We start from the raw sequence: 23,864 nt of genomic DNA on the forward strand, positions 1-23,864 counted from the left end.
AGCACTGGAGACCCAATAATCGCACTTAAACATGGAAAATCAGATTTTCGTGATAGGTCCCCTAATATTGACAGAGTAAGGCAATGTCAAAGATTGAAATGAATGTGGAATCAGTGACTGAATTGCTCCTAATCTCATCACTGTTCACTTAAGTCTGGATTTTACAGACAGGGTTACAAATCTCTGAACCTAGAACCTGAACTAAGCACCAATACGTACCATGTTATTCTAATGGGGCATACACACCAAACGCGAGTTCAACGATTTGCGCGAGTAGATTACATACAAAGTCAATGCAAAGGCGCGATCAGACGCGATATTGGCGCCGCGCTATTCGCCTCAAACGCATCTTCGCCCACAATAAAAAATTCAACTAGAGCGAAAAATTCACATGACACAAAGTTAAATCCCGCGAGTAATCTAGAGCGAGTAACGCAATGGCCCGCGTTTGGTGGGCATGCAAATACCACAGTAGATACATTTCAGTACCATAGTATATTTTATATGAAACACAATCAGAAACATAAAACAAAGACATATACGAGGACTTCGGGAACAAATATCAAAAGACTGATTTTGTGAAAAGCAAGTGTTTATTTCAGCTCTATCAATTATTTGAAAGAATATTTACATTATTAGTTCAATTTTCATCAAATTTTACAATATCACAGCATTAAAAAAAATTTAATGGGCACATTTTAATAGGCAACAAAGTATTGAAACGATCCACGGGCCATTTGGAATAAGGACAACAGGAGCCAATCAGAGAGGATTCAATAGTAGTCCTCCAAATCAGGTTTGTCACCCTGATTTTGAATCTGTTGCTGTTTCTTGTAGAGATCAGCAATCTGAGAGAAAGACAGAGAGAGAGAGAGAGAGAGAGAGAAAAAGAAAGAGAGAGGGGGGAGAGAAGAGAGAGAGGCTTTGATGCTTTAAATTCAGATTAAAGTAAAGCCGGACAAATAGATGCAATTATCGTGACATCACACAAGCCATAGACAATGATCTGTCAAATGAATGTAAAACTTTTTCTTAATGATAAAAACGTTACAATACCATGCAGGCATAAATGCAATATGGATCTCTACTGCACAAATACACATTTCACCAAGTAGCACTATTTGACATTGCCATTTTGAGGAGACAACTGGCTTTCACTTTACAAAATCCTACATTCAAAATGAATGCATAGAGCCAGTAAGCATCATGGAGCTGGTGAGACTGGCTTGTGTTAGATTAGCGGTCTTGTATTTGGCCTTTTATCTGTCACTGAACTTACTTTAAATCAGCGATTTTTGAGGTTCAATGATGCCTTAGTAAAATGCAAATCTACGGACACCAGCTGCTGGGCAACTGAGCCTCATAAAGCAGAGATGCTTACAAAGAGCAAATCTATGACAGAGTGTTAAAGACCTGATCCAACAATACTGGAAAACTCGACTAAAACCTTAAACTTACTAAACTAAATTTGGTCATTGTCATAAACATACAAGATCGGTTTAATCTAAATAAAGGTTCACATCTGGAAGTGGGTATTTGTAAATTGTATCGATACAGACAACAGATAACCATGTTTTAGTGATTTGAATTGGTTATTAACGCTTTCTTCGCCAGCATTTTTTCTAAAATGCCTAAAACTTTTTTCAGTTTTTTCAGTTCTGGAATGACTTCCAGAAAATTTTCTTTAAATATATAAACATACAATATATCAAATGAATGAACAGACCCTCTGCTTTCAAAAATAAACATTTCATCCTATCTTCATTTGTTCTCTTTTTATTATCTCTCAAACATGGGTAGGTTTCTTCAAAAATACCAAAGTTTAAGCAAAATGCTGAGATAATTGCATTTTTGTAAAGGACTTTTCATAGAGATCAGATCCAGAGCGATGATTAAAATATACACAGAGTTTTTACTGTTTTTGAATAAATGGATGCTTTAGTGTTTTATAAATTGGGTAGGAGCACCACCTAGTGGATAATAGCAGAAATACGGTCTGCGTCCGAAAACTTAGGCAGCTGACTTGTTGCCTCGCTGCCATGACTTCGGAGGCATGGAGGCAGCTTAGAGAAACGCTTTCGGACACACTTCAAAGGCAGCGTGTGTTTGAAATATGAACAGTGCGCGCCTTTGTGATAACTAATCATATATTTAAAAACTACAATACTAATTTCTCGCTAGAAATGCAATTAAAAAGGTAAAAAAATAAAGGTAAAAAAAATTATTTACAATAAATTTGTGCTCCAGCCGCATTCTAGGCTCGACCAATCACATTCTCCATGCGTGCACACATAAAATTGTGGGACAAGATCTTAGGAGTCAGGAAGAAAACCTAACATTGGATTCGGACATGCCTTGATGACTTCCTGCTTTGGAAAGCTGCCGCAGAAGGCAGTAATTTAGAGTTTTCGGACGCAGACGCGGATTGCCGTAAAAACTCGTCATTGGCAGGGAAGCGTTTTTTTTTTTTAATTGACAAGATAACTCAATGGCGTGGAAAGAGTTAATTAGAAATACCTTTTAAAAATTAAATACAAAATTAACCGATTATCCGAAAAGGATTGTATGGCTGTATGATTTTAATTGTTGGATTTAACAGAGAAGGTCATAATATGAAACTTTTGAAACGGGGTAAATGAGGAACTTGTACTTTAAAAGTGCATTGCGTTAGCAGCGCAAAAGGTTGTGGGTTCAACCCATGGAACAGACCAATTATAAATACGTATACTTTTTAATGCACTGAAAGTTGTGCGTGATTGCATGACATCGTTTTTGTTTGATAAAGCTCCATTCGCACTGGGCGTCAGCATTGACGCTTCTGATTTATTTTGAATGGGTAATGTCATGCATTGCCGAACTTAATTGCGGGCGGCAACGCGGGCATCAGCCAATCAGATCACCTTATGTTAATAACCAGGTGAAGATGTAAGCCAATTACGTTTAAGACTGGAGCACAGAGTAACATAAAAATGGAGGAAAGATTAATCATTGCGATGAGTAAAACTACAGATACACTACTGCAACCAAACCGGCATCCATTAGTTATCAAAACAAAAGCTGTTTTTTTTGTTTTGTGCTGCACTGTGAATGGCTGGTGTCACTATGACAATTGCATCATAGGCACGCCCTCTGTCTAGTGTTAACGCTGACGTCCTGTGTGAATGTAGCGTAACAGATTATCAAATACATCTCTAAATGTTCGTAAAACAAATGACATTGGATTTGTGCCTTTAATAATTTCGAAAAAGAAACAAGGTACCAAAGTTTTTTGTACCAGCGGTGCCTCATATCATCTCTGTGAGAGTGTGGCCTCCAACCATCGGGTGACAGGAATAAAAGAAAAGCAAAATAAATGAAGTGTGAAAATAAGGGGGGAAGGAGTGAGTTGAGACAACGTGGCACATAAAGAGATGGATTTCCTTTAACGGATCCACTCCACTTGCTCCACTAAATCACAGTGTCATGACGCTGTGAACTACACCAATGTCATTACGCTTGACTTTCAAAAGGAATACTACATTAAAATGTCACTCTTCCGGTGCAACTACAGCACACGCGTGCATGAAGGCACAAACAACGTCATTTCCCGTGCTATACATTATGCATATGACATTTGCCTTCAAAACAATTTCTGCCCCATGTCGGGTAATTGCTATCGACTGGTGGATAGCATGTCAGAGCTGTTTGAAGTCATTTCCACTGGGAGGATTTGGAGGGTCGGTGGTTTCTCTATTTGTGTCAACTGTTGCTCGTCTTACCTGTGAACCTGCGGTGGCATCTTCTGGCTTTTTGTCATCTCTGATCCTGAGGAATCGTGGAAAACGAAGTGAAATCCCTTTCTCTGGGTCCACCTGATGGTGAAGGAGAGAATGACACCATAATCACCCAAACCGAAATATGACTCGATCTAATGAACAAATCAGTCAACAAAAACACAAAAAATGTGCGTGGTGCACTGACCAATCCCATGGCTGCTTTGTAGACCGGCGATAGTGAAAGGTCAGCACATTTCACCTCCCACACTTGCACCGCCTCCAGCCAAACGTCCGGTTCTGCCGATTGGTCCACGCGGTAATAAGGCCGTGGTTTAGGTAAAATGTGCTCCTGAGAAACATTGTGCATGGAAAGACATTAACATACACCACACATATCCAAGAAAACACCCACAAACAAAACAAAAAACTGCTGTACCTTCAAGAAATTGTAATGTTGCTCCAGATCTTCATCTTTAAAGCCAGTTCCAATCTGGGAAAACAAAAAGCGAATGTAATTTTAAAAAGCACACAATTGCTTTGAATTTGAACACTTCTCTGTTTTTTCTCACACATACACACCTTGCAGACAGACTGGAACTCCTCGTTTTCCTCATCGTAACAGGCCAGTAAAAATCCTCCATAGCTGCCTGCTCTCTTTCCCTTTCCCAGATAAGCTCCAATCACACATAGATCTACAGTGTCCCCGACACCCTCCAGATAATCCTTCTTTAGCTGAACAGAAACAGGCCATTACAAACAATACAACAGACCGTATCACTGGAAATGATCGTTCTGACAGTCGTATAAACTGCATATCCGCACAGCCAAAGAATTAGATTTTCTTGCATCCATCGCCGTAACTCTGACCTGCTTTTGGGTAAAAATATCTACACATCCATTTAAAACCCCATATGAGCTTATCTCATATGAATGTAAAATATAAACAGATTTTTTCTTGTTCCATTGACAGAATTGTGCAATTGTGTCATCCATAAACCTCACAACACTTACCGTTTTATTTCGTATTTTTGCAGTGTTTTGTTAATATTGCACAGCAGGATTTATTCAGAATTGTGCACACAAATCACATTGAAAAGCACTTTAATGAAGTACTAATAAACATTATTAAATAACAGACCTCATGATCTTTCAGTAAGATCATTTACTTACTCTCATGTTGTTACAAACCTGTATACATTTCTGTTTTGATGAACACAAATGAAACATTTTTTAATAGGGATGGGCACAAGTACTCGAGCAAACGTGGCATCCATGATCAATCATGAATATGATGATCGCATGTTTTTTTTTTTTTTGGATGTCTGGTTAGCATTACAACACCTGTGGTAGTAAAGACTAGAGCCCGACCGATTTATCGTTTTGCCGATTTTATCGGCCGATATGAGCCTGTCGCAGATATATCTGTATCGGCGTATAAGCCGCAGATATGAAGCCGATATGAACGTTCCTTACAGAAGACATTAAATGCTTTTGAAAGATGCAAGTACTTGTTTGTCCAGCAGAGTGCGCCCTACTGGTTGCTAATGGCGACCCAGGTCACTCACTGTAGTGACACCAGCCAACCCCCCTTCACTTCAGTCAGTCCCTCAGTTCAGGTGGTCGCGCGGTTTCTTCACAACATTTTACACCTGGTATTAAGACGCGCTTTGGTCGATTGGATTATAAGTGGGCGAGAAAGACACATTCCGGTTTACATTTGGTGTTCTCTTTTGTCCACTTGCGAGTTGTTTAAAACGCAAGCGGAAGAAATGACGCGAGGCGGAGAAAGGACGCGCTTTAACTGCCGCGCAGTCTGTGGGAGTACAGCTGCTTGTGCTGTTACTGAACATGCTCATTTCAAAGCAATTGATTAAATAAGCTCGCGCAACTTTACACCCTCGTTAAATTAAAGAGGCGGAGAGAAGACGCTTTAGTTTTATAAAAGTTTAAAGTCCCGGCAGAACACTGTGGGTTCGCGTCATAAAAACGTTGTGCAGTACATTAAACATAAGCCTACATCATTATGTTGTCAGTAAAGCATTGTCGTCTTAACGGTAAGTTTCTATATAATTTGTGAAGTACATAACTTACTGTACAGCAAATAAACAATGACTTTATAAGTTTCCATTTTCAAAATAAGCCGAATATAACATTATTCTCGTCAAAACTGACAATCATTTAAGTTATATGTATTTTGTTTTGTTTGTGTTTTAAAGTTATTTATAATTAGTCAAGTTTACTGTTTTGGGCACTTATATCAGAATCATTTTGGATGATAAAGTTTATTGTTAACTTGTAAAACACACCGGCCTATATTACATATCTTTGTCATGTCATTTTAAGTGTTTGATCACCACATTTGTGAGTGATCATTGCAAAAAAGTATTTATATATAGTATATTCTGTTAATTTATATAGTGTATTATATGTACAGTAGCCTGCTGTAGTATATATACTGTAGTATATGTGTACTGTACTATAATATACACAAAGAATATCGGCCGATATATCGTTATCGGTGTTTTTTTACTCCCTAATATCTGTATCGGCATTGGCCCAAAAAAAATGCATATCGGTCGGGCTCTAGTAAAGACTGAGTCTGTGTTTGACATTGTGTTGAGCTGCGCAGACCGGCGTATGACATCAGTACCAAACATGATTCAAAAACAAACAGATAAGAACCCGAGCCACGGCAACCCCCCGATCCGTGCAACGCTGTGAAGCCAAAAACACCTCACATCCACTATGTTATAAAAAAAAGCAGATTTCAGATTCGCTTTTGGTAAGACGAACATACAGTCAGTCAGGTGCAAAATGTACAGCACAGTCACAAGTTCAATGGGTTATCATTTCATATTTAAACATCAAATGTCAAGGGATACCAAAGAGCCAGAAGAACAATACATCTTGACTGAGAACAAGTGAGAGGATAGCATGACACAACTAAACGCTAAAATGATAGCAACAGACTTAAAGCTGCTTAATGTCATGAAGCTCTTGCTTTGACTGGACGTGGTTTAAAGCGCACTGTTACGGTGCACATCCACAACGGGAGTTAAACTTTCTGTCAAGTACATAATTTAATTAAATTTTTGCATATATGCACGTTGTATAAAACAATTATATTGTATTAAGGCTTAATATTATGTTGAGTGCGTCACATAGAAAGCGCTTCGGTTTGTGTTTATTAACCCTTTGGTTTTACTTCATCACAGATATTCCTGTAAGAGGTTTCTGTTAAAAACGTTAAATTCATTAATAATCTAGTATGTGTTCATTTTTCTGTCATAGTTTCTTCAAAATTAAGTTTTATTTATTAAAATATTTTCAATTTCATCATGATGTGCACGCCCCGCCCCTTTGATTGCCCCACCCCCATTTAATCGAGTACTCGTTTTTCAAACCTATGGATTAATCGAAATGAAAATATGACATAAATGCAAATCCCTATGTGTAACCAATCTGATTAGAAGACCCATTGACTCATTTACCCTACTATGGGTGTCAACGGTGCTTCTGATCGGTAAAGAAATTTATAAAAATTTGCACCAACATGAAGGTGAGTAAACGATGACAGAATTTTAATTTTTGGATGAACGATCCCTTTACACCATCCAGGAAAAAAACAAGGTGTGTATGTAATACCTTGAGCCAGTTGTGAGAGCGTTTGGCAATCTCATATGTCGCGTGTTTATCCAACGTTTTCACCATTAAACCCTCGCAGGAATCTGACCGTAAATTATAAAAAATAGACAAAAAAATAACACCATTAATATGACCTAACATTAAAAGACACTTCTACAGCATTTCAAAAAATTAATTCATGTTAATTTCATCACTTAATACTAACATTAGTGAATGCACAAAGCACAATTAACTAAAATAAACATTTGTATTGTCATTTACTAACATTAATAAGATTAACAAATGCTGAAAAACTATATTGCACATTGATAGCTAATGCATTAGCTAACATTACGAAATGCATCCTTATTGTGAAGTGTTACCGACTAAACTAATAATAAATCAGTAATGAGATGCCTGCGAAAATTCAGCTCTCTAAATAATTTGTCAGTTCACGTTTCACATTCACCTCGTACAGACTGCTCCAGGAATTCAGCGATACATTCTGTATTGTCAGAGTCGAGGGATTTTGCGAAGACAAACTCGCCCTCTCTCTCCTCAAAACTCTCTCGTAACAGAGCCCGGCGTTTGCTCAGAGGCTCTCGTACCAGAGACTGAAAAAGAAAAACCGGAGATCATTAAAACTAAAATAATGTACAGCTTGCAAAATATTTTATTGTATAAACATTACAGTCTTACCTCTCCATTCAGGTAGAGCAGGTCAAAGGCGTAGACACACACCTGAACCTTGATCTCAGATGCGTCCACATCCTGAAACACACACACACACACTTCTGTTTAGTTCATGCATATTCCTACAGTCTCAACCATCTGTCCATTACCCAACACCCTGCGTTTTAAAATTCTCTCTTCCCCAGTCACCTCTTCTGTTACCCTGCATCTCCATCTGTCCTTATGCCCCCTTCTGCATTTACATTAACACATTTGGCAGTCGCTGTTATCAAAGCGCCTTACATTGCATTACATGCTGGGATGATAAATCGTGCGGTTCTGCTTGCGATGCTCCTTTATGAAATACAGTGAAATGCCACTACATCCAAAAGCCAGAGGGCGCTCTCGTGCAGAAACTCAATATGCGCCACAGAAAAAAGTACCATTTACACACAGCTCTAGGGGTGGGCGGAATGACCAAAAATCTATTTCACGGAATGAGTCATTTTATTTCACGGAACGGAATATTTCACGGTATACATGTTTTTCAGTTTATATTGTTTTTGATGATAAAAATCTACAGAAATACACCGCTCACTATAGCTTTTAACTAAATGCTCACCAAAGTTTTAAAATATGAGCAATTTAAAGTTAGTAATGTTACAGTGAAAATGCCCAGAAGATAACAACAGATAAGTCTTGATTAGACAGAATCTTGTTTTTAATTGAGTAATTAATTTTAAAGACTATTGAAGCTATAGTATGGCTTCATTGCATTTTGTATTTATGCATACATTACATTAAACATATGCAATATGTAAAATGAACAGGTATAAATATATGCAAAAACCTACAGACAGGATAAATACCTGTATATTAGAGAAGAAGCTCTAGAAATTATAAATGTGACAGGTGCTATGATGTGATGATCATAAAGTTTGTTTTAAGGTCTTGACGCCCTTTACTCTCTATTACATTTCCATCTCTTTCTCGTCTTTCCGATCAAATATGTTTGTATAAGCAAATGGCGCGTCAAACTACATCGATCCAGCAGCGCACGTGTCACTGATATAAACGCGAGTTTTGTCTTAGCTTGCTTAAAGTTCAGAAAACGTTACAACTATTAGCATTATGTGCGAGAAGAACTCTTTATTTGGCATCGCAGCTCCTTGCGTTTGCCTAGAGAGACCTCTGCAAGCGAGAGACCTGCCGGCTGCTGCATGAGGAGAGAGAGAGCGCGAGAGAGAGAGAGCGCGAGAGCGAGCAAGACAAGAGTCTCGCTGCGTGACCCCCGGTGGATTCACTGGCACTTATTATAAAAATTACTCAAATAACTCGTTCATTTTTTATAAGTGAACTATTTTACATGTTTCTCTGTCATACTCAGTCTAACATGCTGGAGAGCAGAGTTAGCTACGCCCACTTATTTGCATTCCGCGGAATAGACGGAATAGAAAAATCTGTTACGTCTGACATTTTATTCCGCGGTAACGGAATATACCGTCATACCGCCCAGCCCTACACAGCTCCATGAAATGCCATATTTATATTGTTGTTTATCAAACTTTTTAATTTATTTTCATGATAATAAAGAATATGTAATGATTTTGTTTGACGAATGTTGGACTTTAAATGCATGTTATAAATGACTCAAACTAACAGTGATTTTAGATTGATAAGGCCTTCCTACTACTCAAAGAGCCATAATGCATGAAATAGCTGTGGATAATATTGCCTTTGCGATTTATAAGCCATATCAGACAGACATTATTAGTTTTAATTGGGATTAATTGTCCCAGTCATAGTTGTTAAAGAGACACTACACTTAAAAAAAAAAATGCTCATTTTCCAGCTCCTCTATAGTTAAACATTTAATTTTTACAGTTTTGGAATCTATTCAGCTGATCTCCGGGTCTGGCGGTACCATTTTTAGCATAGCTTAGCATAATTCATTGAATCTGATTAGGCCAAAAGCATTGCGCTAAAAAATAACTAAAGAGTTTGGATATTTTTACTATTTAAAGCAACACCAAAGAGTTTTTTTTACCTTAAAATAACGTTTCCAAAAAAGTTTCAGTGGTTCATCCACTCAAAACAGGGTGAATGGCACTTTCACATTCTCTTTGCTGCCCTCTATCGGCCAAAACCTCACTAAAGAAGTTTCCAACCGTCGGGTAGTGGTCCTGTAGTTCGAGTGAAAACTACAAAAACTTGCTTTACGGCAGACCTACAATCCAATCAGAGCCAGATATGCTGCAGTATTTACGACAGTGCTAATGAACAATTACGCTTCTAACCTGTAGGGGGAGCAAAGAGCAATAACTCTTTAGTGTTGCTTTAAAACGTGACTCTTCTTTAGTTACATTGTGTACTAAGACCGACGGAAAATTAAAAGTTGTGATTTTCTAGGCAGCTATGGCTAGGAACTATAATCTAATTTTCTAATCAAGGACTTTGCTGCCGTAACATGGCTGCAGCAGACGCAAAGATGTTACGCAATGCCCAAAAAAAGTCCCCTGCTATTGAAGGTAACCAAGGGGACTATTTTCGGGCACTGCGTAATATTACTACGCCTGCTGAAGCCATGTTACAGCAGCAAAGTCCTTGATTGTTACGCCAGAATGAGATTATAGTTCCTAGCCATATCTGCCTAGAAAATCACAACTTTTAATTTTCTGTCTGTTTTAAATAGGAAGAATATAAATACTTTTTGGTTACTCTTTGGCAAAAATGTAATGTTTAACTCTAGGGTAGCAGGAAAATGAGCATATTTTCAAAAAAAGTGAAGTGTCCCTTTAAAGGGGTCATATTATGAGATTTTTTTTAAGATGTAAAATAAATCTTTGGTGTCCCCAGTGCGTATGTGAAGTTTTAGCTCAAAATACCCTATACATGAATATCAGCTGATGTCACTCACTTGTCTCCCGCCATTTTGAGTACCTGAAGTAGTCGCAAAAAAACTAGAAGCTATGCCTTCAATATGTTGTGAGCATCAAAATCGCTATTTTAACAAAAACTAAGGCGGCTCGACACAACATGATATTTTGCTCGAAGGATCATCTGTGTCTCTACACATGAACTCGAGCATTGAGAACATTGTTTGAGAACACAGAGTTTACTAAAAATAAGGTTTTGAACAACTGACTTTGGTTGATTTGGCTTCCGCTCGCCCCCATCTTCCCAGTCAAGATGTAGCGATCTCCGAATGCGACATAAGGAGGGAGGAAAGTAAAGATGGATAGCTCCTAAAGCATAGTTCCATATAAATGCACGGATAATTCGTTGTTTTGTCGCAAGTAAAAAAAAACAATATTGACCTTCTAGTTGAAAAATGAGCCTCATGAGATTCATTCATTCGCATTCGGAAATTGATTATTTACGTCTGGCAGAGATGACGAGCGGACCCAATAACAGCCAAAGTCAGTTGTACAAAACATCTCTTTTTAGTAAACTCTGTGTACACAAACAATGTTCTCAATGCTCGAGTTCACGTGTAGAGACACAGGTGATACTTCGAGCAAAGTTTCATGTTGTGTCGAACCTTCTTAGTGTTATAAAAATAGTGGTAATTCGGTAGCAGCGGACAGCGGCTGGAAGAACGCACCAGGGATCGAGTAGGCATCACAGCCTAACCAAGATATATATTTTTTTTAAAGTAGCGTTTCTTTTCATGAGAAGTCGAGGTGCGACATGTTGTCTTTCGTAGCCATTTACTGTATCCGTAAGAGTCATAGATAGTAAAAAGATATGAAATCCTCAAATTGTAGCAAGGTAGCGAATGCTTGTCAATAGCCTACTCTGTAGGTCCTCAAGATGGCAGCATGACGTAAAAGGTCACATGACTGAAATCCATCTATAGACGTTTTATCAGATGCACGTGCATTTTTGTGGTTACAGGTTTGGGCAGAACTTAACTTCTGGTCTCTGTTTTTTAATGGCCTGACAAGTGGCTAAACTGAACTTTGGAACATATACCTCATTAAAAATAATAAATGTTTTGGTTTCCTAAAGATGAGGGGAGACGGGAGAAAGGTGTGGCAGTCGATCTATAGTTAAGTACACTTTTTAACACAGTAACGTTAGGTCAGTGTAGTTTTTGATACACTTTGAACTAAGGTAATCTACTTCTTGTTAATTTTGCTTGTTATCAGAAATAAACTACTCTAAAAGGACTTTTGTTATTGATTATTTGCGGAGTTTACCAGAAGTTAAGTTTGTTCCACAAAAGCCGTTTGCTTATGTTGTTACTGCTGAAACCGTCTACAAATAATTTATTATAGTATGCTAAAATTGACACTTTGTAGGTGTGAGCAAAATTTTTCAGTTTTTGGGTGTGTCCTTTAAAATGCAAAAGAGCTGATAAAATGCAAACACTGATCACCATAATGGAGGTTTGTCAGAATTAAAACTCAATTGTGCGGTCAATTTTTTTTCTCTTTCTCTCTGCCCTACACGGCAGTGCCATGGATGGATGGCACAGGTTACGCGTCAGTGTTTTTGTAATAAGACTCCTTACGTCACAAAAGAGACGAAATCTGAATGATCTCATATTTTACAAGATAGCACAGAATAATTTACCAATACAAAGTTACTGGGTTGTTCTTTTTCACGTTTTCTAGGTTGATAGAAGCACTGGGGACCCAATCATAGCACTTAAACATGGAAAAAGTCAGATTTTCATGCTATGACCCCTTTAACACAATGCCCTACCAAGTGAACTACAGGAAAACATTTTGTCTTTAATATCTTGAGGTAAAAAAGGGGGTACAAAGGGGTAAATGAGAAAAACATTCCTCCTCACCTTTCTCTTGCGTGTGGTAAGAACCTGAAACGGCTGAATCTGTTTCTTTTCTCTGTCCCAGGCCACCGCCTCTGAATCTAGAACACAGGAGCGTACACTTTCTTTTTTCACCTAAGAGAGAGAGAGAGACACACACACACAATAATACACAAAAAATAATTTAATCAAACTAAATCACTGATGCTAACTTGAAGCCCCGCCCAAGACACGCCCATACCAGCCACTGCATTTTTAAATCTCATTTATAAGGTCACCTGAGCTTTAAAAACTACCACTTCATGCAACCATAAACAGTCACAACAGACCCTCAGGCTGTGTGACATTTACACTTCAATTGATGCTACGAGTAAGTGCGTATTATGTTTGAAAGAACCGGCTGTGATAGACGAGAATAATGCCTGTAACCATAGCGACTGTGACAAAAGTAAATGTCACAGAGCAGCAGAAAGTTTTGCCACGATTGACACATTATTTTATAAACGGCCAATCATGGCGCAAATTCATCAGACAATACTGAACGCGGCCGCCGCTCTCATTCGCAACTCAAGCGTGTGTGTGAACGCAACTAAATTTACCGGTCCTCACAACCTTCGTAGCACAGCCGTTGTGCTTGGATCAATTTACAATACATCTTGATTTTGATTTGTATATCAGACGAGTAAGTGAAGGCAGAAAGACATATTCAGGTGTCGAGATTGGATATGGACACAGTGATAAGCAAAACAACAAAAATGTGTGTGAGAGCTTGCATTGATTTATCTGTCTGTAAGCTTGTACCATTCATCACATTTTTCATTGCTTTAGGGCTGGGATCCATTATTGCTTTTTGGGGGAAGAGGAAAAGAAAGACACACCGAGACAAAGACAGAGACACAGGAAGAGAGACAGATGTCCTCTCTCTTTTCCATGTTAGTCTGAGCTTTTATCAAGGGGCATGAGAGTCCGAGTAGCTCCGCCCACAAAGAAATCATATGCTAATTTTGTGAGATTTCACTTTTTTAAGGATTACTAATTTTGACCCAAGGCCTCTTTAAAACATCAAGTCAGTTGTGGCTTTGACTTCTTCTTCACAGCCAACCTGAGTTCATTTAGACAGACCCATCACACTGTGAAGGAAGTGTTATTAAACTATTTATGCTGCATATCATAAAAACAGCTTAAATAAGCATTTTAACCCAACATCTTGCTGTCATTCTTTCACGTGTGCATACACACCTGTCATCAATTGTTACGCTCCTATTGTCTCCTGACAGGAAGGAGCAGTCACACCGCAGGAGCGCTAACCACCACTTCTGGCACCGTACAAACTTCAAAGGCTTATATTCAGCACAAAAGCAATTAACCAGCCGTCATGTCACACTAACCTAGCAATGACTGATGACAGAAAACCTTTTGCGGTCCACAAAAACCCTGTCAAAATTTGCATGTGTGTTACCTGTGGTATTCGAGAGATAATATCCGGGTATTTGCTTGTGTTGTTCTCTTGATTTCGGCTAAAAATGTGCACCTCCCCGTTTTCAAGAATATGGATCTGTTCGATTTAAAACCAAAACAATTAACAATTCAACAGTGAGATCAATGACATTGCTATGGTAACAGAAACCCACACTTGTATGACTAAAGCGCCCCCTTGTGGGCTAAAATCTAAATAACACGCACCTGAGCACGCTCTCCATCATATTTATATTCACAGGTGAATGTAGCCTCATCAAATCGTTTCATTACCTCGCCGACCCCTTTAGTTGGGTGGGCCAACATGGGCCGCAAGGGCACACCTGGAAAATAAAAAAAATGAAAATTTAGTTTAATTTAGATAAGAATCTTTCAGGTAGAGATCTTCTCGGGTACATTTCTTTGGAAAGACCCGAATCACTTTTTACCCGCCCCCAATGTGCATAAATCTTTTTTACCCGACCAGAGAAAAAACGGACCAAATTATAACTGAGTCCGACCCAGTGGCATTTTTTTTTAATCTACTGGACCCAAATATAAGCAGCACTGACGTGTGTGCAGTCAGCAGCCCGCACCCTCTGGTTACCTGATAGAAAGAAACCCCGGTGGCCTCGCAACCAATTTGGCCCGCTGCTCCATTTATTTTCATTGCTTATCTTAACACCAAGGTAACCGCTAAAATGTGCATTCAAAATTAAGTGACAAGTCTTGCTCAATAAAAAATTTACCTACTGCCAAGCCACACAATGTCGCAAGCGCTCTTGCCAAACAAAGGGAAAAGGAATCGATGCCCACACATGAGATAGTTCAGGTCTTCTCAGGTCCGTTCAGCAAAACATTTTATTATTAAAACAGGGCTCCAGACTAACTTTTTTCACTAGGAGCACAGTGGCCCCCAACTGAAAATTTGAGGGGCGCAACCAAAAAATGTAGGGGCACACACCGTAAATCAACATGCTAATCAAATAATGACATTTCTACAAATTTCCACTGTATTACTAATAAATACTTTGATGATAGATGCAGAAAGTACAATGTGCTGTTTCAAATTCAGTGTCACATCACAAAAAAACATTCAAATTTACTGGTCGCACATGTACGACTGGATGTAAAATTCAGTGGCACACCCTCACATTTTTGGTGGCAAAATGCCACCATTTGGTGGCAGTCTGGAGCCCTGTAAAAGTCATTTTAAAATTACCCAAGGCCAAAATATACCAGACCCGTGTTTAAGGCACACGTTAAACTTTTAGACCCGAACCTGCTCAGATCGGAAACTTCGGTTTTCGGATCTAATGTCGCTTTTCCATCATTGCATAGTACCCCATGGTCTGGTCTGGGTCAGCTTACTTTAGGGGGCTTTTCCACTGGGTGCAGTACCCAATACTTTTTTTAGTACCACCTCAATTGGGGCTCCAAGCGACCCGAGCTGATACCAAAACGTGACGCGAAAACACTGTACATTACTGATTGGTCTGAAAGAATTGTCACTACCAGCATCATCGCTATAATGTATAAGATTAGCTTTACCTTCATGCTAGCTTGCGCTGTATCAAGTAAACCTGTTGTCATTTGTGCTTTGCTGTAAATTCCCAAACTCCATTTTAGTGATGAAAAACATCCACAGGTTGAGAATCAGGAACAGATAACAGTTTTTTCCATAATTTGCGATGCGCACGTCCGCATATATGCTTAAATGCAACATAAATGAGGCTCAGCGGAGCGTGCAACTGACGCCACAGGTGTTTGTACAGAAACTGTCATGTGAGACAGAGATAGTGATAAACACAATGAGCAAACATTTATTTGTGGTGGTCAATTTTAATTTTGTGGTGGACTGAGAAATAAATGAACGTATTGGAATGTACAATCACGCTCTCACTTGTATGATATCACAGCAGTGGGCAGCACAAATATAACGACACGCCTATAATCCCTCCCACTCCGAAGTGTCACTAAACTCAATGGAAAAGCTAACCACGCCAAGTCAGGTGAGCTGACCCGACCTGACCCAAACCGTGGGGTACTATGCAATTGAAAAGCACCATAAGTAGACCCGTGGAAACCCTCTGCTATTGGCTGACGGAGGAAAATAGTGAACTGCGATCAGTCAGTACCTGGGGTGAGCTTGCAATGATTGGGAAGTTCATCTATGCCTTCTTTAAGCAAGACCGGAAGGATAGCATCGTAATTGGGCATCTCACTGAAAGAAAAAATAAATGATAAATTAACAAAAATATCACTGTCTGTGCTGTAGAGGTATGTGTAACAACACCCGTTCAATTAGTTAAAAACAATGATGGTGAAAGATGCAAATTATGCAAATTCTTATTAAACAGTCATTTGTTATGCAGAGGACACCTGCAGTTATAATTGTAATATTGTTTGTGAAATAGAGATAATTATATCTTGCAGCTACTGTTGGTGTTTGTCAGGTTGTGTTGGGCTTGTGTGCGTTTACAAATGACATTACACTAGTTAATAAGGCTCGACAAAAAAGTATTTTCCGCCTTCGGCTACATTTAGTATGTACGCTCAATGTTTTACCCTGAGGGGTTTCAATTATTTATTTTTTATTTGTGCATGATTATATGAACCACATTTATAATATACAGCAGCAATATTTAAAAACATCTGGATGTATATTTGATCTATATCTAATATTTTAAATAAAATGAGGTCATTTATTGCCACAGATTTTCAGTAATGACCTCAAACATCTATAAAAGGGATAGTTCACCCAAAAATGCTGTCATCATTTACTCACCCTCATGTTGTTACACACAAAGGAAAATATTTTGAGAAATGTTTGTAACCAAACCAATCAGAAGCCCCATTGACATCATAGTGGGGAAAAAAGAATACTATGGAAGTCAATGGGGCTTTTAATTTTTACTTTTTGGGTGAACTATCCCTTTAAGTATCTCTGATAATGCAATTAATTTTTGTTCATTCATGCTGTTCATTTTATACCCGTTTTCTCCCAGACCTAGCGAGAAGGTTATTGCATGTCAGATTAAGCATGTGTTAAATGCATATTTTTACCAGTATGTCTGTTTCAGGATCAGTGCTTTCTCCTCCAGCCAAGCTCTCCTGCTGTCTGTACTCATTCCTTTACCAGCATCCAACACAGCGGGTGGAAACTCTGAACAAACAGATTTTTAACATTACAGAAATGCAACTCTGCTAATGGATCGATTAATATTAACATTTGTAAATGTTATTCATTTTTGATTCATTACGGCGAAGAGTAATCGAATAGTAATTGCTTAATGCCTCGAGGTTCTTTCAGTGCTCTGATTATGATGTGTGTTAATGGCTGATTCATTAGTGTTAATGATCATTAAATGTAAATGTTTCAAACCTTGGCCTGGGGGCGTCAGACACACAGCCTGACTGAGAGCTGCGAGAACGCTCTGCTCAGCCAATCCGATTCTCAGCTTCCCCGCCAATGACCTGTCGGTCAAACAAAACGGCCAATCAAAACTGCGAATTTCATTTCAGCATAAATATTTAGATGAATCTGTCATTAACCAGCAGTATGCCATGCAAGGCAAGCACAGAGATGTGAATGTGATAAAAAACTTAAATTATATTATTCATCAAGACCTCACACACTGATTCAGCTTGATTTAGTAATGAAATTACGCACCTCACAATGTAGCGGGCCTCAGAAAAACGACATGCCACAAACAGGCCTTTAATAATGTCGATCTTCTTATTCATTGCCTAAGAGAAAGTTTTTTTTAAACGAGAACAAGCAAATAACTTTTATACATACACACTACTTGTCCAAAATGTTGCTAAACCACTTATTTCAAATAAAGACAAATCCTAATGCTATGGCATATAATGGCAATATAATTGTATATACTCACAGAGTTCCCGCTCATGTTGGCAATCTCCTTCAGTTTGTTAAATACGCCACTTGCCGTCAGACTGGCTGGTGCAAACATCATCCTTTGGTTGCTGCGTGAACTCTCCGCGACTAATCCCAGGTCTCCTTTCTCCTGAGCTTCCGCTTTGATTTTGTCCAGCTGTCGCCCTGACAATGAAAGTCAATGGTGCAGGTGTCAGGCAAAGAGGGTTTATTTCTTAACATTAACAAACACTAATATTACAAATGTGTTGATGTTTCACACACCTGTTGCTTGAGCGACAGCTTTCATCAAGATGGTTTCACCAATGCCCAGCTCCAGACCCTGATACGCTGGGCCAAGCTGGTTCAGACACAGGTATACACAACACAGCAGGTCATCTAAACAAACGACATCAGACAACAATGTAAATATAGACGCTGTTTACACCTGATATGAAGATGTGATCCGATCGACCAAAACGCAAGTGGACGACGCTAAATACAGGTATAAACAGGGTGTAAAACGTTTTGAGCTCATCCACTTGCGATCACATTCGGTAGTCGAAAGCACATTCGGATTGCTTTTGTGGTGTGTGTTCGAATGCGTTCGAGCAGCCACAAAACACAGCCTAATCTCCACCTATTAATCCAATGTGATGTACAGAGCCCAATGTTTTTACATCGCACATGATTTCTAACGCAAACCCACAGTGTTCAGCGCAATATTTGGGCTTTCATTGATAAAACTAAAGTGTTTTCTCTCTGCCTCTTTCATTTTGTAAGCGTTTGTAAGTTGTGCAAGCTTATTTCATCAATTGCTTTTGAGACCACATTTACACAAATATTTCCCCGCCTCCGTTTTCAATAATAACATCGTGCTAACAACATCGGTTTAAAAAAACTTGTCATTTACATCAACCCCCATAAATACACCGTCGAGCGTCATAATAACTATGCCAAACCTATGGGCGGCAGTGCAGGAAGAGGAATAAGCCATGCAAGCAATCAAAATCACCAATGAATAACATGAACAACTTCCTGTCTTTCCTTCGTGTAAACAGGATCTAAATATCAGAGAAAGCTTTACATATACATGTGCAAAACTCTGTGCGGCATGTTTACTAATAACACAAGCAGCAGACTCTGACCTTATATTAGTTTGCGTCATTTTAAACCCATCATTTCTCCCGCTCGTGTTTAACCAACAGGACACATGAATGTGTCTCTTTTGTCCACTTATGATCCAATTGACCAAAACGCATCGTAATACCAGGTATAAACAGCCCCATAAAGAAGGAAACAACTGGGACAGATCTTTGTCTACATGCATCATACAGATTGGTACAAAAGACCGCAAAAATCTTAAGTATGGAAATAAAAACTTTTCTAAAGAAATTTACACCTAATCATCAGTGCGATTTAAAAGGGATAGTTCACCCCAGAATAAAAATGTTATAATATATTACTTAGCCCCGTGTCCTTTGATTATACAAGTTTTTTTATTTTTGATGAAAACCGTAAGGCTTGTGACTGTCCCGTAGACTGCTATTCAACCGACACGATTCAAGCCCAGAAATAAATGAAAGACATCGGCAAAAAAGTCCATGTACCATCAGTGATTCAATAAGAATTTTATAAAGCGACAACACCACTTTTGTGCGCAAAGACAATCGAAGGACTTACAGGATTGGAATGACAAGGGGTAATTAATTTATGATAAAATTCTATTAAAAATAAATTAATACTGTGCCTTTAAGCACAGAAGAATGCACACTCACCTGGCGAGAGCAGAATTACAGAGCGCAGAAGGTTAGAAAGTGTTTCGATATTCCTCAGCCTATAAAAAAACAAAGAAAATAGAGAATTTTAACACAAGACACACACACACACACATTTTCAAACTCACAAATGCGAGTAAACGCTCACAAATGTGGAAAAATACCAGACTTCGTACCTGCCTGAATCTTCTTCGATCTTCTCAAAGGTGCGAGCGACAGCCAAATATGGCACCCTGACAAAAAATAAAAGTTAACAAATATAAAACAATAAAGTTTTCAACGACTACCTTTACATGCACACTCCACACTCATAATGCAATTAACAATAAGATTTGAAAATATTGTGATGAACTTACACTTCATCTCATGTATACACAATACTTCAATAAAATGCAATTAAGTTCATAATCCTAGCAAGTATAATTGTAATAAAATATGGTTGTGTATAAATTGCATCTATACAGCAACAATGTGTGCAAGTGTGCACCTTAAGTGCAAATTCGGACTACACTTGACATAAAAATGTTTTCCTGAACTCTTTCATCAAATCAAATTTTTTTGTCATTTAACTTTAATTAACTAAAACAGGGGACAGTAACACACCTATATGTGAGTTCAATATTTGCGCTATGCATTGGGCTTTGTGAATAATAACCACAACAATTAGCGAATAATCAGAAAAAACTGTAAAAAGGAATAAAGAGGTTTGCTGGAGTCATGTAAGCATCTTACTGCGATTAAGTCTTTACTCTTATTATTAGAAATAAACACATTATTTGTATTAATGTAAATGTAGTGAGGGATATTAATATACTAATAAAATGTAAGCATTACTTTTGTCCCCTCATCCAGCAGGCATGGTCAATGGGATGGTAATTTGCTCTTGAAGGATCATATTGGCTCTGATCAGCAGACTCCACCCCCTTTTCACTACGCAAAGATAAACATCATTGAAAACATGCATCACACAAAAACATAGCAATTTATACAATAAAAGTATATTTTCAAGTAACATTTCTTTGCAGTATAATTTTTTTTAACCTTTTCTTGTCTTTCTGTTCGAAGATAGCAGGGGTCTCTCCAGCCTTTTTCTTCTCCCCCTCCTTCTGCTCCTCTTTTTCCAGTTTCACTGCTGCTTTTCTAGGGGCTAGAAGAGATTACATAAATAGTTTATTAAAACTACAATTTTACTTTTATCGTTTAATAACAATCATGCTGTGAGCCTGGATAATGTAGCGTACACATACATTTTATAAAAATGTAGCTTAAATTTGTGAAATGAACAGTGCCAATTAAACAGCTATTTAAATTGTAGTCACCGGAGGCTTGGACCTGGAAATTGTATTCCTTACGTCACGAGTTAACAAGCGGAATACATTTTGATAAATGGAACCAAAATTTAAAGCTACAAACTAAAATTCCCTGACTTTTAGGGGCGGTTTCCCAGACAGGGATTATTTTAAACCAGGACTAGGCCTTAGTTTAATTAGGAAATATAACTAGTTTTAAAAAACATGCATTACTAAAAACGTTACTTGTGTGCATTTTGAGGCAAAACAAAGACTACTGATGCATTCTAAGATATGTCGGTGTAAGTTGTTTTCAGTCTGGACAGCTCTTAAATTTTTTTAGTCTAGGATTAGTCTAATCCCTGTCCGGGAAACCGCCCCATAATGTCTGGAAAATACCTTAAAATTCCATGATATTCCAGAAATGCCATGACCCGTAGGAACCCTGTTACTTATAGGCTTTTATACACAATGCACTGCATTTGAAGCCACAGCCTTTGGCTTTAGGTTTGAAACAACATGAGGGTGAGGATTTTTTTTTTAAAGACAAGCGAAAAAATACTTACCAAAAAAACTGCTGATAGGTTTCTTCTTGGCTGATCCCTCCTTTTCTTCTGTCTTTTTCTCCTTCTTCTCCACTCTTTCAGGGCTGCTTACGTCTTTCTTTTTCTCATCCACCTTTTCTTCTGTCTTTTTCTCTTTCTTCACCACTCTTGCAGGGCTGCTCGCGTGTTTCTTTTTCTCATCCACCTTTTCTACTGTCTTTTTCTCTTTTTCCACCACTTTGCTTACATCCTTCTCTTTCTCATCCTCCTTTTCTTTCTTCTTATTCGCTCCATTTAACTTTTTCTCTGGTTTATCATCGTTTTCACCAGTCTTCGCTTTCCTCTTGTCATTGTCATGCACATCTATGTCTACACTTTTTTTTGGTTCATCCTCCTCTTTCTGCTCCTCCACCATAGGCTTTTCGTCTCCACTCTTCTCTTCCACCTCCATCATCTCGTTCTCATTCTCTAAATTGAAGAGAGAGAATATAACATAAGGAAATGTTCAGGTATTATTGAGGTGATTGCTAAATGAGAGGTTTATCTCACCTGTCTGACCGGGTGAGTCCTCTACTCGTGCTCTTTTACTCTCCTGACCTCCCTCTACCCCCTTCTCCTCCTCTTTCGTTCCTTCTCCATCGCTTCTGCATTCCAGCTTTCTCTTGGGGAACTGTTTGCGGGCTAAAAGAAAAAAGAGACTTTATGAAGATGGTTAAAATGCTGGTTCAAGATGCCGGTCTACCAGTTCAATAAAAAGCTTGCTTATCTGATCAACCACCTAAACCAACATGGTCCAGCTAATGAATACACTTGACAAGCTAGAAGCTTATACTAGTTGGTTTTTTGAGCTTAAACAACATCAAGCGTGAAGCAAGGTCGAATAACAAGGAGGATCGTGAAAACAGAATAATGCAGACCTGTCTTGCGTTTGGGAATGCCTGACGGTGATGTTGATGTCGGAGTCGCCGGTGTTCCTGGAGTACCTGAGGAAGCGGGGGTTACCATGTCAACAGAGTTGTTTGAAGTGACAGGAGTTGATGGGGTCATGGGGGGTTTTGGAGACACAGGAGCGGACACAGCCTTAAAAAATAAGCATGTGTTTGTATTTGAGTCATTAACACTTATCAAGAAACATTCTCATGGGTATGTTAACTCGTGAAAACAGGATCCTTACCTTCTCAGGCTTTACTGCTGGGGCTTCATTGTCCTTGGTCACCTGCTCTTTTACCATTGGCTGATCTTCATCATCGCTGTCTATGATTTGTCTGCTACGCTTGTTAACCTTCTTCACTGGTGAATCACTTTCCTGTACGCCATTCTGAATTTTGAGAGGACTTTTCACAGGTCTAAAGGATCAAAATGAATAAGAAGGCATAAAGAATCACAAAACACGTGCTAAAATCATCAAAATGTACAGTACACAGTGATAAAATAAACTTGGGTGTTTAATATGAGGTACACAACTAAATCAAATGTAACTTACTCAGACTTTGCTTTGAGCTGTCCATCATTCTTCTCATTGCCTTTCTTCGGCTGAAAGAAGGACCTGCGCGTGGAGGTTAGAGAAAAATTTACTCACAGTGGCAATAAATTCTGCAAGGTGTTTCATGAAATACATAATAAAAGAAAGAAAGAGTCTACATGTCACTGCTAGTGTTAAACACTACTGTGTAAACACGTATTAAATACGTCCATGCATGTTTTACCAGTACAAAAGATATAAATTGTAGTAAACCTAAACCACGCGTATATGCTATGATGTTCTGCAAAGTCACTGATACAAACAAACGCGCGTAAAATTACACGCCTTAAACTGACGAGAAACGCATCCAATTTCTTTTCATTTTTATCAAAAATTATCAAAAGAAAAACACTTACGCTATGCTTCGCTGCATGCTGGGTTATTACACTGTTGCTCCTTAGTTAACCGCAAATACCCGCAAATTTTGACGTATTATTATTGTAAATTATATCCGAAGGCTCAATGTTTTCTTCCGCGCGCTTTACTCTGTATGATTCGGCGCCAACGTGACGTCATTCCGGAAGTATGTTTTGTAAACTGGTCTGTTAGTGCCTCCTGTTGGACGGG

At 38.5% G+C, this 23,864-nt stretch overlaps 1 protein-coding gene across 2 annotated transcripts; it reads right to left on the reverse strand.

Moving 5' to 3' along the window:
• Window positions 1–584: 584 nt before the first annotated feature.
• On the reverse strand, window positions 585–23,825 carry lig1 (ligase I, DNA, ATP-dependent). Of its 2 annotated transcripts, none has more exons than XM_065262179.2 (27): window positions 23,654–23,825; window positions 23,265–23,321; window positions 22,950–23,121; window positions 22,693–22,855; window positions 22,325–22,456; window positions 21,797–22,243; window positions 20,983–21,088; window positions 20,776–20,871; window positions 20,118–20,174; window positions 19,942–20,000; window positions 18,449–18,562; window positions 18,183–18,349; window positions 17,957–18,033; window positions 17,669–17,760; window positions 17,350–17,449; window positions 16,422–16,507; window positions 14,512–14,627; window positions 14,288–14,383; window positions 12,853–12,963; window positions 8,079–8,150; window positions 7,849–7,993; window positions 7,401–7,483; window positions 4,335–4,487; window positions 4,192–4,245; window positions 3,961–4,104; window positions 3,759–3,851; window positions 585–848 (listed from the first exon to the last, which is right to left on the reverse strand). In XM_065262179.2, the coding sequence occupies exons 1-27, from the start codon at window positions 23,668–23,670 to the stop codon at window positions 774–776; spliced, it is 3,084 nt and encodes a 1,027-aa protein (XP_065118251.1). In that variant the 5' UTR covers window positions 23,671–23,825; the 3' UTR covers window positions 585–773. The 2 variants fall into 2 exon arrangements, with proteins under 2 accessions (XP_065118251.1, XP_065118250.1); XM_065262178.2 differs by having other exon boundaries at window positions 23,259–23,321.
• Window positions 23,826–23,864: the final 39 nt, after the last annotated feature.

This window comes from Paramisgurnus dabryanus, chromosome 6 (genome assembly GCF_030506205.2).
Source record: "Paramisgurnus dabryanus chromosome 6, PD_genome_1.1, whole genome shotgun sequence".
NCBI lineage: Eukaryota > Metazoa > Chordata > Actinopteri > Cypriniformes > Cobitidae > Paramisgurnus > Paramisgurnus dabryanus.